Source organism: Podarcis raffonei, chromosome 10 (assembly GCF_027172205.1).
Source record: "Podarcis raffonei isolate rPodRaf1 chromosome 10, rPodRaf1.pri, whole genome shotgun sequence".
Lineage (NCBI taxonomy): Eukaryota > Metazoa > Chordata > Lepidosauria > Squamata > Lacertidae > Podarcis > Podarcis raffonei.
The window spans coordinates 41,372,694-41,390,110 of record NC_070611.1 but is presented as its reverse complement, the minus strand read 5'-3'; the positions used below and the strand labels follow the sequence as shown (position 1 = coordinate 41,390,110).

Below are 17,417 nucleotides of genomic sequence, written 5' to 3'. Positions count from 1 at the left end.
CATAAGATTAAAAAAATAATAATGGTGGTTTCCTTAAAAAAAGAAGAAAGCTCAACCATTTTGAGGGTGTCAGAAGCAAAACGGCAGTGCTATGCATGCTCGGCTGGAAGGAAGGAAGGAGGCAAATGTGGAACTCTTCACTCAAACATGTGCACAGGGTCGGTGCATTGGAGGAGGAGGCCAGCTCCGCTTCCATCCCAGCGGTGTTTGGGAGGCGCGAAGAAAAGTCTCAGCAAGCTCCTTGCAAGCTGCCAAGGCGCGCGCGGCCCCGCGCAGAGGTGGGCGGAGCTGCGCCGGCGCTGAGCGGCGTTTGCTTCCCGCCTCGCGCTGCCGGGGGGGCCTCTTCTTCCCAACCGCCTTCACAGCCCGGGAGGCGCCGTTGCTGCGGTGGCGGCTCTCGCATGTCTTTAGCTACCTCCTTCGACTGCCCGGGCGCTCTCCTGTAAGGAGGAAGTCAAACTTCTCGAAGAAAGGGCAGGGGCTGCATTTGGGGAGGTTTGGCGTGCAGCCGCTGTGCGGTGCATTGGTTCCTCCCTTCGCCCAGTTTTTGCAAAAAAAAAAATCTACCCCAAACACATAAATAATAATAATAAATAATAATAATAAAAAGCAACAGCTTACCTGGAAGAAGTCACTTTCTCCTCCGGAAACCCGTAGACCTCATCTCAGAAGTGGAAACCAGCTGTGCGTCACATCTAGCGCTCTGCACATGCATCAAGGCAGCTTCGCCTGTACACGTGTTACATTCCGAGGATTGATTGCTTATGTATTTACACACACGGGCGAAATTTTATTCAGTGGACCCAAAATAAAATAATAACTCTCTGCACCTACTGGCCATAACCTTCTTTCGATCTGGCTATGAAGGGTTGAACTGGTACGTGTATTATTTCCTCGGAGCAAGCCCAGTGAAATAAGTGGACTTAAGGCCATTGGTTTTAATGGGTCTGTTCTGACTAAAATGGGATGTCATCCAAGGGAAACAGTGTACAGTAGAAGACATAGGTGTGAGCCCAAAGCTTGCTTTTTTATTTTCTCTCATAAAGGAAGAAAAAGGTTATATCAGCAGTCTCATACTTGCACCTGATGAGTCTATTTTCATCTAGGCCATTTCCCATCCTGCCTCATTTAGAACAAAGCTAAGGAAATGTAACATTGGAAGTGGAGGGGGGACATTGTCCAGCTTCCCCATTTATTTGTCATGTAGTCCCTTCTCCCCCACCCCCATGGTAGTTTAGCATTACCTTGAAGGCAATAAATATTCATTATAATACACAGGGAGATAAATGTAAAAATGTTTTATTGATCTAACATCTCTGTCTGGCAAGCCTCACATTCATGCAATATATCTATATTTATATTCTAAGTCTCTTTGTTTCATTCAACTACTGCTGATTTTTGTCAGATTAAACAGTCATTTGCCTTCGTTCATGCTGTTGTTTATCCCTGTATTGAATTTTCAAACAGCTAAAAAGCAAATGTGTTTTTAAACTTTCTTGCAATTATGTTTCTTTCTAGATCTCGGGAGGGTGTTAAAGTATGGAGATGGCTTCAACACAGTGTTTGGGATCAAAAGTTGAGATAGGTAATTCAAAATATCAAATAGCTTTAGAAACTGTAGGTTGAACTGTCAGGGGCTCCAGAAAATCAACATCTGGAACATGGGGGAAACAGTGAATTCTGTAATGGGCTCTGCGTGGTGTCTGGCCATTCATTGGACCCAACTCTAATGAGGTATTCAGATGTGGAGGCGATGATCTTTATAATGCAAGCAATGGCAGACCAAGAAATTCAGGATGGCCCTACACATGCTTGGTGCATCTAGGAGTTCCCATAAATAGATACTTCCTTAGATACTTCTGCATTATGCAAGAGTGAAGTGCAGGATTGTACTTTACAGAATGGCATGATGTCAGGAACCTCCAGGTTCGCAGCAAAAGCCCCACAGGAGCACATGCACCTTCTAGGGGTAATGCTGCCAACCCAACCCCCCCATCTGACTGTCACCACATCCCTATCCTGGTATGCCCCGCAGAGGACCTTAAGGTCCATGAATAACCATAGTTTAGAGGTCCCAGGCCCTAAGAAAGTCAGACTATTCTCCGCCAGGGCCAGGGCCTTTTCAGTGATGGCTCCGACCTGGTGGCATGCTCTGTCCCATGAGGCTAGGGCCCTTCAGGATTTAACCGGGCCTGTAAGACAGAGCTCTTCTGCCTGACCTTTAATTTGAATTCAGCCTGATCTTTTATTTCCCTTCTTTTTCCTCCCCCTCCCCTTTTATGAAGATTACCCACTCTGAGACCCCACAGCTAATTCTCCCCTTGCCTCATTGCTGGCCCAAGTAGAACTAATTCACCCAGCTAGCCCTGGTGACTAGCCAATGTTTATCGGATGGATTTTCCCCAAATTGATTTTTGAACTTTGGATTTTCTTGTCATTCATGCTTTTATACTGTATTTTATGCTGCTTCTATGTTGTATTACAATTAAGTGTTTTAAATTTGTTGTTAGCCGCCCTGAGCCCGGTTTTCTGAACCAGGAAGGGCGGGGTATAAATAAAAAAAATTTATTACTTACCCCTGGTGCAACGAGTGCAGCACCATCACTAGAAGAGCACCACTACTACTTTGTCCCTTGACATGCATCACTGCTGCTACGGGCAGTGATTTGTGTTTGTTTTCTTCCCCATCGTTCTACACATGGCACATGTATTTAAATTGTTCGCTTATTAAATTTCTGCTCCATAACTCATTTTAAATTAAGCTGACAGAAGTTACTACCCGCACACTTTTTATTACTAACCTGCCAAAAGCCTAGTACACTGTGCTAGCTTCTATGCTGGCCACAGCAGGGGAAGCCTGGAAAGGCAGGCTAAGAAAAATATTCGCCTTCTTCCAAGGCAAGGAGGAAGACTGTGGTCTGTTCCTTCGCTGCCAGCCTGATGTACTACTTTGCTGGTTGCAGAGGAAGAGACTTTCCTTTCTCTGCCGGGAACATGGAAAACAAGCAGGTTGGCAGAAGAGAAGAGTCATCTGCTCATTGACTTTACTACTTGGAATTCCAGGCACTCACTGGCATGGAATTCCTAGGTGCCTTTGGCAGCTAGTCTGGTACTTAAATATAAAGCAGCCATAAACTTCAGCACAAAGTGCTCCCAGAACAGATAATATATATCATTTTATGCTTTTTTTTTCTTTTAAAGGGATGTGGGAAAGTCACAGAAGTAATGAATGAAAATCAAAAGCCATTCTCATTCCTGCTGGATAACTCTTTAGCTAGTTTTTCCTTGAGTTGAGATTTGCCATTTTTAATGGTTTGGGATCGTGGGAGGGCTGGGAGTTGAATGCTAATATTCCTAAATGGTATTAGAAAGCAAATGGTATTTTCTTTCATGTTTTATGTGGCAAGATGGCAAACCAAAGAGCCCTTTCAAAGCCATGGATGCTGAAATATATCTTTATAGAGATATTGAGTGCACAGAAAAAGAAAAGGTATGTATTTCCAATTGTCAAATATATAATTGACTATAGTTGCCATTGTAATTGTTTTCATTAGTTGTTTATTTTTATTTTTCAAACTTTAATTAAATGAAAAATCAAGCATAAATGAAAACATCACAGGAAACAGAAATATCAGAGCAGAGACACAAAAGTAGGCCAGAGGTATCAGTAATACCTTCCAGACTTTTAGTATAATAGAAATTATAACAAGTCTAAAACATTTTTAAAAACACAATTAACATGGAGATCCCTTATTTTCCAAGGGTTTGCAAAGCTCCACAGATTCTTATTTTATTCTATCATCCACAGCCATTTATAGGCCAGGTGAGCAGTTTGATTTTATTGTTTTCGTAGATAATACAGAACACAACCAAACACAAATTTACTTTTTTTTAACCTCTAGAGGCTCTTAGTTTATAAGTCATTTTTTCTAGTAGAATTCCCATACCTTCATGTATTTATTATTTAAAACGTTTGCCCTATTAGGTTGGAAAAGTGGGGCAGAATGGTAGTTTTGTGTAGAGATAGTACATACCTCTCCCAATACAGTGGTACCTTGGTTTGAGAACAGCTTAGTTTATGAACAACTTGGATGAAGAATGCTGCAAACCCGGAAGTAGGTGTTTGGGTTTGTAAACTTTGCCTTGGAAGCAGAAGATGTTCCGCTTCCTATTGAGTAAATTGTAAATTTACTCAATTTACTATTGTAAATTGAGTCCCCCGCTGCTATGGGAAAGCACGTCTTGGTTTAAGAACGGACTTCCGGAATAGATTAAGTTCGTAAACCAAGGTACCACTGTAATTCATATACAGTGGTACCTCAGGTTAAGTACTTAATTCGTTCCGGAGGTCCATTCTTAACCTGAAACTGTTCTTAACCTGAAGCACCACTTTAGCTAATGGGGCCTCCTGCTGCCACCGCGCCACCAGAGCACGATTTCTGTTCCCATCCTGAAGCAAAGTTCTTAACCTGAAGCACTATTTCTGGGTTAGTGGAGTCTGTAACCTGAAACGTTTGTAACCTGAAGCGTATGTAACCCAAGGTACCACTGTAATGGCAACAGTTGTAAAACAATGTTATGAGACAAGCTCCTCTAAGCATGTAAATCTGTTAATTGGATGCGTATGGGTGGCTAATTTTTATTATTTTTTTGGCATGAGGCTCACTCTTCTGGGTGAAATGCCCACACTCATGTGTACATGCATTCACTCATAGTCACACACACACACACACACACACACACACACCCCTTAGCATCCTCAAAAATTGTTCAGAAGCTGCAACTTTGAGGGCTTGGAAGAAGAAAACATATTAAACCAAATTTTGGGCTGTTGTATTGGCTGTCATTTAGCTTCTGGCATCATTCAAAGTTCACATTTGTTTGGACTTGCATAACTTAGAGCCTTTTCAGTCAGTGAAATGACGTGTGGAGAAAAGTTCACACACCCTCACCCAGCACAGTGACTTTGATGCATTTTCCCCTCCCCCATGTCTGCTTCTATACATCACTCAGTAGATCCAATCATGGGTCTCGCGTGTCTCATCTAGTTCAGTTAAGTGTGAAGTTTAAGTGAGAGAAGAGATTACCTTTCTCAAAAGCTGGATAACATGGGTTTCAATTTCAGGTTAGAACAGTTCAACACAATCTGAAGGTGCATGAAAAGAGCACATTTTCATCCAGAGCTAGGTCTCGAAAGGCTCTCAAAAAGCTGGAAGAAGCCATTGAAAGAGAAACAAAACAAGAAATAGAGAAAGAGACTTCTGCTCTGGACTGGACTCTTGCTTTTGCAAAGTGTGAGTGAAATGAGTTACAAAAATATAAACCTGAGTTTACCAGATCTTGTATTTACCAAGAATTTTCAACTATTCATATGCAGGATCTTGTGATTAACTGGTTTATAGATTAATTTATATACTATAGAACCTGTAGTATAGGTCATACGTAATTTAAGATATATATTTAAATTCAAAAGAAGGTCCACAACTTGTGATAATATAGAATTCTAGATTCCTGCACCTTAGGGCCAGAGCAGCAGCTGTAGCTATGGTTTGTCAATTCAAATATCATGGCAAACCTCTTTCTGATTCTAGTTTGCTGACTCATCACGAACCATGGTTCATTGATTCAGGTATCACACCAAATCATAGCTTCATTAACCATGGTTTGGCATTGGGTCCACACTGAGATAGTATGCAAAACTAGTGAATCCAAGATATCCACATAATGTCTGGAAAGATGGTTAATCTTCAAATATTGTTTATAATTGAGTACACATTAAGTTTATTTAAACCTACAAATTGCAGAGGTTTGAAGATGAAATCTAACAATTCTAACTGTTTTAAAGGTATTCAGAGTGATAAGCAGTCTATAACAGAATACATCAATGAACAGAAAGAGTTGTTTCTACTGGAGGTAACCATTTTGTTTCGTGTAGTTGGTGCACTTAAAAATGGGAAAGTTCTAGTTACAGTAGCTTCAGCTATACACTGGAACATTTCTGTTTAGTTCAGAACAGATCACTAAATCAAAGCAATTGAGCACTAAACATGGTGGCCGTATGGCACTGATTTTGTTTGGAATAAATCATCCTTTAATATGTACTCACTATCTTAATTCTCAACTATACATTCATTATTTACTATTTAGTGTCCTGACTAATTATATTGGTTAGTGAATAAGCCTGAGTATTCCATTCTGACCCCATGTACCATTAACAGCATAATAAACCTGCCCAAGGGAAGACAGAAAAAAGTTTCTGACTAAAAACCCAAAGATTCTGTAAACCCTGATTTACTCTTAAGTTAAGTTAATGAGAATATGGTTTCTCTGTAGCATGCACTAGCTGTCTGATAGGACTATTAACTTTATTGCTGTTAGGATGAGAATGCTCGATCGAAAAGCCTTCAGGGTAGTAACCTGAAAGAGTAGCAACCAGGCCTTGCATAGCCTTTTTTTGCTATTGGAATGGCATTCAGCTTTGCAAGGCGCTTGAATACGAAGATCCTTTTGGGCTTAACTTTTTGCAATGTTTCCCCTTCCCAGTATGCGGTTAAAACGAAACAGCGCACCATAGCCAAGCTGGAGGAAATGGTATCGGAGGAAGAGAGGAGGGCCAAACTCGCTGAAACAAAATTAGAAGAAGATGCAATAGCATTTGATGAGTTTCTCAAAGAAAACGACAGACGTTCTGTTGATGCTCTTAAAAGGTTAGACACTTTGTTGCAATTTCGATTATTAATAACAAGCTAGATGGTTTGACTGCGGGGCCTGCACATGGAGAATTCTCATAGGGCTTGGTGGTCCTGTTTGTGCCCTCCTACCTTCCCACGCAAATATGCTGACACAGGCTGCCCCAGTAGCCATTGCAAAGAACAGGAAGGCCACGTGGGCCCGCTGTATCGCTGTAGCAGACATTCTTCAAGCATGATGTGACCCAGCCAACGTTTTCTTTTCTTGCTAGTATGCTCACAAGTAAGAAACCTGGGGACTTTATATCCAAAAACAAGCTTTCAACCACCCCAGATCATTCTACCCTGCCACTAGGAGATTGCCCCCATCAGATCCCAACATCATGTCTGACCAGAGATTACTTTTTGCTGATGTAGTTGTCGAAATGTGATGTCTCTGCCCCAGTTTTTGCTAATATACCTAAGAATAATGAATGGGGGGGGGTCATTATACCGTACCTACAAATAAGGAACTGACAACGGCATCAGACGAATTATATATATTTGAAATAGCAGTTCATCAAAATGTTAGCAGCTCACTTGAATAGTTCAGTTTTCAGTAGCCATCTGTGTGCAGGAAGAGGGCAAGATGAATGGGTGTCAGCAGGGAGGGTGTTATAGGTTTTGGTGGGAGAGAGCAAGGCCTCTACCTCAAGCTTGGGCATAATGGCTTTGACGAGATGGGTTGGTGGGTTGGCGTTGGCTTCATTTTCTAATGTTATTTCCTCTAGTCTGTTGACTTTTAAGAGGTGAGGAATTTCTGGTTGATTCTTATGGCTGCAAGTTTCCATTGAGAGGTTTTTAAATGTGCTGTGCAAGGTGTGACTGTCATTGGCAGAATAATTCGTCAGTCTGAAAATGTTCATTGGTTTTGTAATGCACTGATTACTAAGGAAACAGTTTGAAACTGGTTTTCAGAGTGATTGCAGATTTGTGCTACTTGTGGACAAAAGCAAACCAGACTGTTCACCTATTTTCTGGGGGGTGCAGGCAGAAAAATGTGTTTCTATTTTAAAATCTGCCTATATGCACCCAGAATTACAACATCTATATTATTTTTAGTGCAACTCATGAAGCAAAAGCTAAAATGGAGGTGACAGCAGAAGTGAGGTCAGCAATGAATGAGCTGTTCTCTCTTAAAAGGTGAGTTCTTTATTTCACATATTTAGCAAAGCATAACCTAGGCTGCTGCCAGGTTTTTTTGGGAGGTGGTTATGCAGCAATGAGTGTTCATCCTGATTTGCTTGCAGGGTGTTTATACATCTATGTGTAAGTCATTCACTTATTCAACACTTCTTATTGCATTTCCTATTTGGTTTTCAAACTACAAGAAGTCAGATAAGTGATAACTTCTATAGCAGTTTTCATACTACAGCTTGCACAAGTGGAATACTAGTTATGCATTTAGTTCTTTCTTATATTGCTCAAGGCCTGCACATCATATGTCAAAGCCCTTCTCTGAATGGAAAATACCTCTTGTAGGCAGGATAGCTATGGATTCAATACTTTCAAAATAATAGAATTTAAACACTAACACACAATATTGTTGCACGCTGCTGCCACCCCGCACACAAACAGCAGGTAGAGAAATAAATTGTGTGTGTGTGTGTGTATTAAGATTCAGACTTACTTAGAGTTAGCATTTTAGCTCAAAATATTAAGATGAAACAAACCTTAATGTGACTCCCATAACTCTGATAAAAACTCTTGTTCATTTGCTTTTGCATTGTTTATTACAATAATGTCAGTTTATTTTCTTTATAACATTTGGCTGTTGTACTTCACTAAAATATGACTGTCTGCTTGCTTATAAACGATCATCCTTTAATGTCTGCAGTGAAATTGCAAACAGTGAAGATAATCTGAGACTGTATTTATCCTACGAAGCTTTTTTGTTGAGTGTGTCTCCTAAAGAGTGGCAAGAACAACAGGTGGCAAAAAAGAAGCTATTGAAAAAGGATAAAAGAAACGTTTCAAAGTCTTTGCTTTCTTTTCCTGCTCGTGAGAAAAGCAGGATGGGGTCTACTTCTTTCATATTACACCAAAAAATAAGTAAGTATGTCATTTTAGTACTGTCCACTAGAAACTTATATTGCACTGCACCCCTGCATGTTAGAAGTCACTTCAGTTCCCTCTTTTTTCAATTCTCCCAGAGTGGAAACTGAGAAACAATGTCTAAGGATCAATGTTGTTCCCATATCTGCCCCATTGATGTATAAAGTGCAGACCAGTGAAGCAGTAATCTAGTTTGCTGGATGATGCAAACTCGACATTCCCAACTGATGGGATGGCAGTCCTTGTCAGCCTTCTGCCTTCTCTTCCACCTCAGGGTCTGACTGGTCCTGCCTAGAGTCAGTGAAGGTTGGGTGTGACTGGTTTTTTTAGGCGCCTTAGTTTTTCTCATCGTTTAACTTGTATTAGAGAGATTTAAAAAAACAACTTTCTAGTCTTTGTTTTGTGTCTATTGTACTGTTTCCCTCCAACTTTTACCTCACAGTGGTGTCTCTGCTCTCTGTGAACCTTCCTCCTTCCTTCCTTTTCTCCTCACCATCAGTTTGGCTCTGGTACTTGAAGGATGTGGTCTTATTATACCAAGTTAGACCATTTGTTCTATCTAGCTGTCATCACCCTAAACAAATTAAAGTTCCTGGGATTTTTTGAGGGAAGCCATGACTGTTAAACCAGTATACAGTATGAGTGCTTTAAATGTATGGTGTGGGTGTGACCCACTCTGGTTTGGATTTAGCAAGCTGGTGTGTATAAATAGCCTATCAAGTTACTTACTACCAAATATTTCTGTGCTGTTTGAACCGCGTCTTTAGACAAATGGGCTCATGTCAAAGGGCAACAACATCCCAAGAAACTGCTACCTTCATCATCGTCAGTATTTTTTTCTGAAACTGATGTGAAGAAAGACCATCAGAAAAGCCAAGGTAAGGATTCAATGGGAAGAAGGACTTTCTTGTAGGAATATCATCTTTGCCTGCACCAGATATTCCAGGCAGGACCGTATTATGAATGGAGCAAGGGCTGCAAGAGCCACAGTGGTGTGTAGTGGCTAGAGCAGGGGTCGGCAACGTGTGGCCCATGGGCTGGATGCGGCCCACAAAGACTGTTTTATCGGCCCACAAGCCGCCCTGAACCACCTGCAGGGCGAGTCCCCAGTGCAGTGCGGGCACTCGCCGAGCGGTGCCAGAAATCACATCTGTGCATGCGCAGATACCAGAAATTGCGTCTGTGCAGGCGTGATTTCCGGCGTCTGGGCATGTGCAGAAGTGATTTCCGGCGCCACAGAGATGCGCAGACGCAATTTCTAGTATCACGCTGTGCCAGTCCAGCCCACGGACGATCTCCGTGGGAGTGATCCGGCCCATGGCAGGTAAACCTTGCTGACCCCTGGGCTAGAGCATTCGACCAGGTTCAAATCTCCATTCAGCCATGAAACACCCACTCCCCATCTGGGCTTCTGGACAGAGTCTTCCTCCCAGATCCCCAGGGGTACCCTGAGGTATTGCACTTGATCAAAGGCGGTGATGCATCACCTCCTGGGAACAGACTAAGGATTCGATCAAATGCCTTATCCACCATTGCCAGGGCAGTCAGAAATGGGGCAGGCAATGGAGCTTTCCCCTCTGCTAACTTCTGTATGCAGCTTTTGATTCCCCACCCCCACTTCTGAAGTTGGCATAATGCTATGCCAGTGTTGGGGATGGGATCAGTCTCCACCGCCCCCCTCCACTACATTTTGGCCACTCTGCCAGTATGGAGTAGTACCGGTATATCTGTGACGTTCTGCTGGCATATCATCATTGGGAGAGACATATTTGGGCTTGTGATGGAATTCTCTAATTCGTCCCACCATCCCTGCCACCAAAGTATATTGAGTATTAGATTGTGTCCCAGCTGTATATGATCTAAGAGCCTTAAATTGTGTGCTGTGAATCATACGCCTCCCATTGCCCATCTGTACAGCAACAGTTTGAGGGAATACACCGCTCTTTCCACCAGGGAAGCTTCTGCTCTGTAATTTAAGTGTCGACTGGAGCTTGCGCACAGAGAGTAGCTGAAGGAAGGCGATAAGGAATTTCAGCCACTCACATTATGGCAAATGGGATCAGGGACCACCTCTTATCTAAGCAAAACTCAGGAAGTGATACATAAGGAATGATAGGGCGAAATAAGTTAAGGCAGACAAAATACCCCCACACCCTTACCTTTCCCCCCCCCCAATGGTAAATGCTAGTGGCAAGGATGCCTTTCTAGTTCTGAATACAGGCAACAGTTCATTTGGGCAAAGTTTAACAGGCACTAGCTGCACAACGAATACTTGTATGCAGGATCCTGATGTCTTTCTTTAAGGCAGCTCCACATCCTGTCTTTAATATAAGGCAAGGGTGTCTTAAGCTGTGGCCCTACAGATGTTGCTGGACTCCAGTTCAGAGCAACCCCACCCAGCGTTACAATTAGGAATTGTAACCCAGCAAAATCTGGATGGCCACAGGATAGGCACTCCAATATTAATGAAAATAACGTAAGATATGTAATATAGTTCTTATAACCCTGTTGCCGAATAAAGGTAATAATACAGACTTGTTAATTTTTGAAGGAGGCGACTACAGGTTTTTTAAGAGGGCATCAAGACTATCACTGAGCAAAAGATTCTCAACAGAAGGGAGAAAAAAATCACTAGCAAGGTACTCTATGAAATTTAATTGCTTTAAAAAGTTCTCTCCGTTTCGGGTTGTAGATGTAACATAAAGAGCTTCTCTTCAAGAAAGAGAAGTGCTTATCCCTTTGGGGCACGTGGAAGTACAGTGGATGCTCTGGTTGTGAACGTGATCCGTGCGGGAGGCACGTTCGCAACCCGCAGCGAGCGCCGAAACCTGAAAGTAACCCGTTCTGATACTTTCAGGTTTTTGCAGTGCGCAACCCGAAAACATGCAACCTGAAGCATCTGTAACCCAAGGTACCACTGTAGTTGTACAATTCTGCTTTTGGGCGCCAGCTCTCCCATCTATCATCCCCCTGGCTACTGGCATGTGAACTAGAGTGTCAGCGGGGACTGCGCGGAGTTGGAATCATAACATCATTGGGAGCACTGCACGTTGGTTAGCCTGGGCTTACAAAGAACAAGTTCTCGATTTTATCGAACACAACGTTCCTTCCACCACTGAGCACTGACTTGGCAAACTTCAATGTATAAACACAAATCTGAATTAATTTTTCCTTTTATAACAGCTGTGCAAGTGAAAAAAGTATCTCTGCCTCTTCAGATGATGATATTTCGCTTGAAGATCTAGACACTGACGAGGTGATGAATTAATATTTGTTAAATACAACAGCATCCTATAAAAATGGGACCTTTTGTTGCTTTTCATTCAATTGTACAACATCTTCACAACCTCTGGGCCAAAACTGCTAGGAGGTAGCCACTGGCCGCAAGCATGGCTGTAAGATTCCTGCATGTATGGATTCCATCCGTATGTTGAAATGTAAATTCTTCATACCTAAGGGAACTTTCTGCGTAGATTTCAGTGTTCTTGGCCCTCTAGATCAAGAATTAGCATATTCGTATTCATACCGGCAAGTATGCTGTGGACTTGCATTAGGGAATCTGGCTTCAAGGCAGTGTTCTGAGATTAACGTGCAGCAGAAAAAGAACTTGTGAATTGACCTTCACTTGGACAATAATTTTTAACATTTTTTGTTAAAATTTAGTAGCAAGGCAAGTGCAATCTGTCATACCTATTGCAGCCCAGTGTTAAAAATCTCCCCTCCCATTTTTAACAATTTTTATTTTATCAAGAACTGTTTGCAACTGCATTGATAGGACTCATTTTTCAGCAACTCTATAGTATTCCTTCTCCTGCATTAGGAACCAGAGATATATTTCAAAGATCCAGATGAGTTGCTTCAGATGTACAGGCATCTTGAGGAACAAAATCTATCACTGTTTCAAAATATTCAAGATCTCAGTGGAACACTAGAAGACGCAAGGCAGAGAGAACACGCCATTGTTCAGGGAATGTAAGTTATTTAAAAGTGAAACGTTTTGAAATGCGCTGCTTCTGTTCCTCCTCGGGTACAAAGTGGGTCCCCTTCTACTAACACGACTACTACATATTTGTTTAGTGAAGCCAATCTGTTTGCCACTATATAGAAAACTAACATGACAAGAGGACAGCACTTTGTAAAGACAGAAGTAGAGTTAATGTGTAGCAGAAATCTCATCAGTTCAGGGAATGCTTTGCTGGGCTCCGAAAGAGGAGAGTGAAGTGGTTTTGATGGAATGAGATGGGAATGTTTTGTTCCCCACCACAACTGCAGACCATGGATTAGTTTAGGCTTGAGGTTGGTAGCAGCTGAAGCACCATAGCAAGTCATAGACAAAACAAGTTATCATGCTGAAAGCCAGAGCAGAAAAGCAGTACAGACAGGGATAAAAGACAATCACCAAGTAGCCTTTACACTGATTCCTTAAATCGGAGATAACCAATATGGTACTCTTCAGATACAGTTGCACAGACCTGAACTTTGGCCATGCTTGCTGGGGCTGATGGAAGTTATAGCCCTAAACATCTGTAGGGCACTAGGGTAAAGGTACCCCTGCCCGTTCGGGCCAGTCTTGCCAGACTCTAGGGTTGTGCGCTCATCTCACTCTAGGGCACTAGGGTACTATGCCTTAAACAGAACACCCATAGCTTCTTAATGGACCAGTTTGAACAGCCAATCAGCAGTTCTAGGAGACTTCAGCCTGGACTAGTTCCACAGTGGAGCATACAATATTGGCAGTGTTAGAAATTAGCAAGGCACCAGGTGTGTTTGCAATTGGTGTGGGTCCAGTTGCAACCATGTGGGGATCTGTTAACTGGGGAAAGGAAAGTGTCCCTTAGAGAAAGATTGGAAATAATTTTCCTTGAAGCTTGAATTTGCTTTATTCTGGATTGTTTTATTTGATGTTTAATGTCTTGTAAACTACTTTGAGATCTGTTCTTTAAAATATAAAGCAGCATAGAAATGAATAATAATATTAGCAGAGTTTATTGCAAAATAAGGCACCTAGATATTTCATTGTGGTGACTGTAACCTAGGTTTAAGGTGCCATTTGGCGATTAGATTTTATATCTGAGTTTCTAACACTGAATATTGGTGGAACATAGTGCAGTTGATATTGAAAATATCAACGTTATTGGAGAGGTGGGGTTTCCCCCCCCCCCCAGTGACTAGGAGGTAAATACTGCTGGGGACTGTAGGTGTTCAAGATGAGGGTTAGTATGTTTCAACTTTCAGTTTGTGTCAAAAGCATCTGAACAATTTCAGTGCCATCATCAGTCTTTTTACATCTTTTTATTTAAGATGTGTTTCCATGCTAAACGTTTTCTCCAGTATCAACATCATTTGCACAAGTATGTCCCTGTTGTTTTACAGGTATCTTCAATTTTTTAAAAAAGAAAAACAATGGTTTTTCTAGTCAAGGATGAGTGATTTTTAATGAGCTCACTCTCCTTGAACCTATTCTGTTTATACAAGTAGGCCACTTACAAGCGTTAACCATCTTGTAGGAGCATTTGCACAAGCTCTGAGAGATCTTCGCCCATCATCACTGAACTACGATTCTCAGAATTTCCTGGGAAGACAGAAATCCTATTAAACCTGTTAGAAGTCTGTAGAATAAAAATGCTGCTTTGCCTAGAACAGCCAGAATATGAGAGTTGGGTTATTGCACAGAAAAACTAATCTACAAAATAGTTATGAATACTAGTTACAACTTTTCACAGCCTTTTTTATAGGGAAAAAAGGATAAATGATATAGTAAATGAGAAAAAAGCTCTTATAGCTGCTCGCCTCAAAGAAGAAAAGAAAAGTGCTGAACTGGAATTAAAAATCAAAGTGTTTTCTTCCGGAGACTATAATCCAATATCCATGGTAATTTTGTACATTTATACAATCTTTATAACACAGACTAGCTCTCTCAGTTCTAAAAACCTTGACAGGCTACAAGACCACAGCGCCAGTGATATTCCGTGCTTCTCCTACTCAGAGTAGAGCCACTGAAATTAGGGTTATTAATTTCAACCGGTCTACTTTGAGTAAAACTCAGTTTAATACTATTTCTAATGACTTGGGTAGAAGTATCACAATTTGTCTATGTGATACCACATTACCTATGTGTAGCAGTTTGAACCAGGGCCAGTATAGCTAGGGGATACAGTACCAGGGAGCCCAACACTGACATCCTACCTGGTGCCCAAAAAGTGGACACGGAAGTAGTGGTGTAGGCATATACTGGAAACAGGAATGTGCACCAGCTCCATCTGTGATTCAGGGGTTCTCCTAGTTCTGAGTTGCACCATTAACAAGACATCTCAAGGTGTATCAGGGACTCCCTGAGCTGGTTTAGTTTCTAATTGCAGGAAGTTATTTTCACAGGGTACTCCAATGACAATGATTTGGAGGAGGGATCTACAGGAATTATGTCCCTATAGTATTGTAAAAACACTTTCCCCCCTGGAGAGCCCCCAGAAGCTCAGAAGCGCATCGAACTATTAGATTTATTTGTGCCTTTATTAGATTTAATCCTACTTGACATTCAACACTGCATTGACTTAACATTGCAATCCATGTGCCTTATTCTGCCAGTTCTCTTACGGTTTTGCCTTACGTGCTGAATAAGTGCCATCACATTTTCAGGACTGTTTCCCTTTTTAGGACTGTAGAATGAATTGTCTATATTATATTTTAAAAATGATTATATCTTTTATATTGCTTGCGAGTTCATCTTATTTTAAAGTTTCAGTGTAGACCTTTTTTTGTTTAGTATAACGTAAGCATTTGCTGTGGTTTACATAAAATCCCTTTCTTAAATCTTAAGGATAAATCGCTGAATACACTTAAGAAAAAAATAACAGAGGTGTATAGGGCTTGCTGTGGAACGATTGAAGTATCCAGCATGACCGCCTTTCAAATGCTGAAAGCAATAGAAATCAGAGTTTCAGAACTGTGTGAGATGTTGGAAATACTTCCACCGGAATACCTTGAGACTGTTGAAACTATGGAGAAACTCCGAGCAAAACAAAGGCGGCAGAGGTAACCTTAATGCCAGTGCTTAAAGAAGTATGCCAGTTATGTATTCCCATCACTTAGTCACATCTGAGCTTGCAACATGTAATGGTTATAGGGATTGCTCGTGCGTAAGTTGCCGCCACTCCTGGCTAGGTTACCTGGTTGAACCCTTTCTGTCTGGACAGCCCTTCACTTCATGGCTGTTTCAGTCGCTGGCAGAATCCGTCAGTGGGCGTTTCTTGAACTTCTTCCAGCAAAGAAGTTCTTTGACGCCAAGTCTCCTCCTACTCTCCCTGCGCGGAAGTCTTCTGCGCAGGGAGGGTGTGGGCAGCGGAGCACCCGTGCTCTCTCCGCTGGTCTCCGGTGAAGAGTCCTGGAGCCTCCTCTCCAATTCCCCCATCTGCCCCCCTTCTCCACTGGTGTTACGCTGATTTCCTTCCCCAGCAGATGGGCTGCCTCTCTGCCTGCTGGGACCCTCTCCGGCATCCCTCTGGAGCCTTCCCTCCGCCTCTGGCTCCGATGGCAGTTCCCTGACACAACACTATCTTCTGGACCAAACTTTTGAGACAACAGTCACCAGTTTTTAGCCTATAGGCATTAGAGTTTCACAAAGTGAAAAACATTTCTGTTTAGATGGACATCCCCACCCTAGTATTATAAGTATTTTATAAATGACTATTAGTTGTCCCACCTTCTTAGGGCCAGACTAGACATATCATTCACATAATTTAGCAATTACATAGGATCTGGGTAAATAGCAGACATGGAGGTGTCAATCCAGGCCCGGTTCCTGGGGCTTGCTATTTCTAGCAATACAGTTATTGCCAGTGCTTTCCTCTCAATTCAAATAGCGAACACTAGTGCAACAATTCAGACTAAGGCTGGAGCAGGAGGGAAAGAATTGAAGTGGATCAGCCACTTTTAATCAATTCACCAATTGCTCACAGTGCGAACGGTGTTGCAACTAGTTTATCCCTTAGAAATTCTGTGCACAAAACTGTCTCTAGCTCCCTCATTTTTTGTTACCACAGTAATGCTGAATTTTACAAGCATAGGCACAATTCAAGACTGCATCACTGGAGGGAGAAGATGTGGACACTTCCCTCTCACAATATACTAATGTCCTCTAATTCCTAAAATCTCTCTCTGATTCTTAAAAGAGTTCGTGAAGATAAATTGAAAGAACTGAAGAGAATCCAGGAAGAACGGCTGAAGCATGCTCTGGAAAGAGCAATTGCAGTACCAAAGACAAGGGTTAGTAGGAGTGCTTAAAAATATATCTTAGGCTGTAAATCTTACTGAACTCAGTAGTACCCAATACTGAGTAAAAATGGTTAGGGGCATACTGCAACATGGTGATAGTGTGCATGTTAAAAAGAATCTAGAATCTGTATTATAGAAAAAAGTTTACAAAGAAAAACTTTCATGCTGATTTAACAAAGTAGGTTTATATTTTCTGTCTTCATTTTAGGTGGGAAGAAAACTGGTTTTCCGCTCCCAGCCGCCAGAAGCTAAACAAAAAGGGGTACAAGTTGTAGATTTAACTACAAAAAGTGAAGATGATTACTATTTCTGTTGAATTCTTCTTGCTTCATGACATTTCTTTTTGGAATAGCACTAGATCTT

General features: G+C 41.7%; 1 protein-coding gene across 2 annotated transcripts; it reads left to right on the top strand.

Annotated features, from left to right (window-relative positions):
* The first annotated feature begins 301 nt into the window (after nucleotides 1–301).
* CCDC38 (coiled-coil domain containing 38) lies at nucleotides 302–17,416 on the top strand. Of its 2 annotated transcripts, none has more exons than XM_053404974.1 (16): nucleotides 302–442; nucleotides 1,519–1,585; nucleotides 3,408–3,490; nucleotides 5,126–5,294; nucleotides 5,846–5,913; nucleotides 6,544–6,707; nucleotides 7,791–7,871; nucleotides 8,566–8,780; nucleotides 9,551–9,661; nucleotides 11,335–11,422; nucleotides 11,967–12,039; nucleotides 12,604–12,755; nucleotides 14,507–14,654; nucleotides 15,601–15,815; nucleotides 16,952–17,045; nucleotides 17,263–17,416. In XM_053404974.1, exons 2-16 carry the CDS (start codon nucleotides 1,540–1,542, stop codon nucleotides 17,368–17,370), a joined length of 1,815 nt encoding a protein of 604 aa, XP_053260949.1. In that variant the 5' UTR covers nucleotides 302–442; nucleotides 1,519–1,539; the 3' UTR covers nucleotides 17,371–17,416. The 2 variants fall into 2 exon arrangements, with proteins under 2 accessions (XP_053260949.1, XP_053260950.1); XM_053404975.1 differs by having other exon boundaries at nucleotides 303–442; nucleotides 14,519–14,654.
* Nucleotide 17,417: the final 1 nt, after the last annotated feature.

Bases quoted from the DNA above. Each gene is read 5' to 3' on its own strand.
- CCDC38 (XM_053404974.1), top strand. From the start codon at position 1,540: ATGGAGATGGCTTCAACACAGTGTTTGGGATCAAAAGTTGAGATAG. The intron at 7,872-8,565 runs GTGAGTTCTTTA...TAATGTCTGCAG, and splicing joins GAGCTGTTCTCTCTTAAAAG to TGAAATTGCAAACAGTGAAG. The intron at 15,816-16,951 runs GTAACCTTAATG...GATTCTTAAAAG, and splicing joins GCAAAACAAAGGCGGCAGAG to AGTTCGTGAAGATAAATTGA.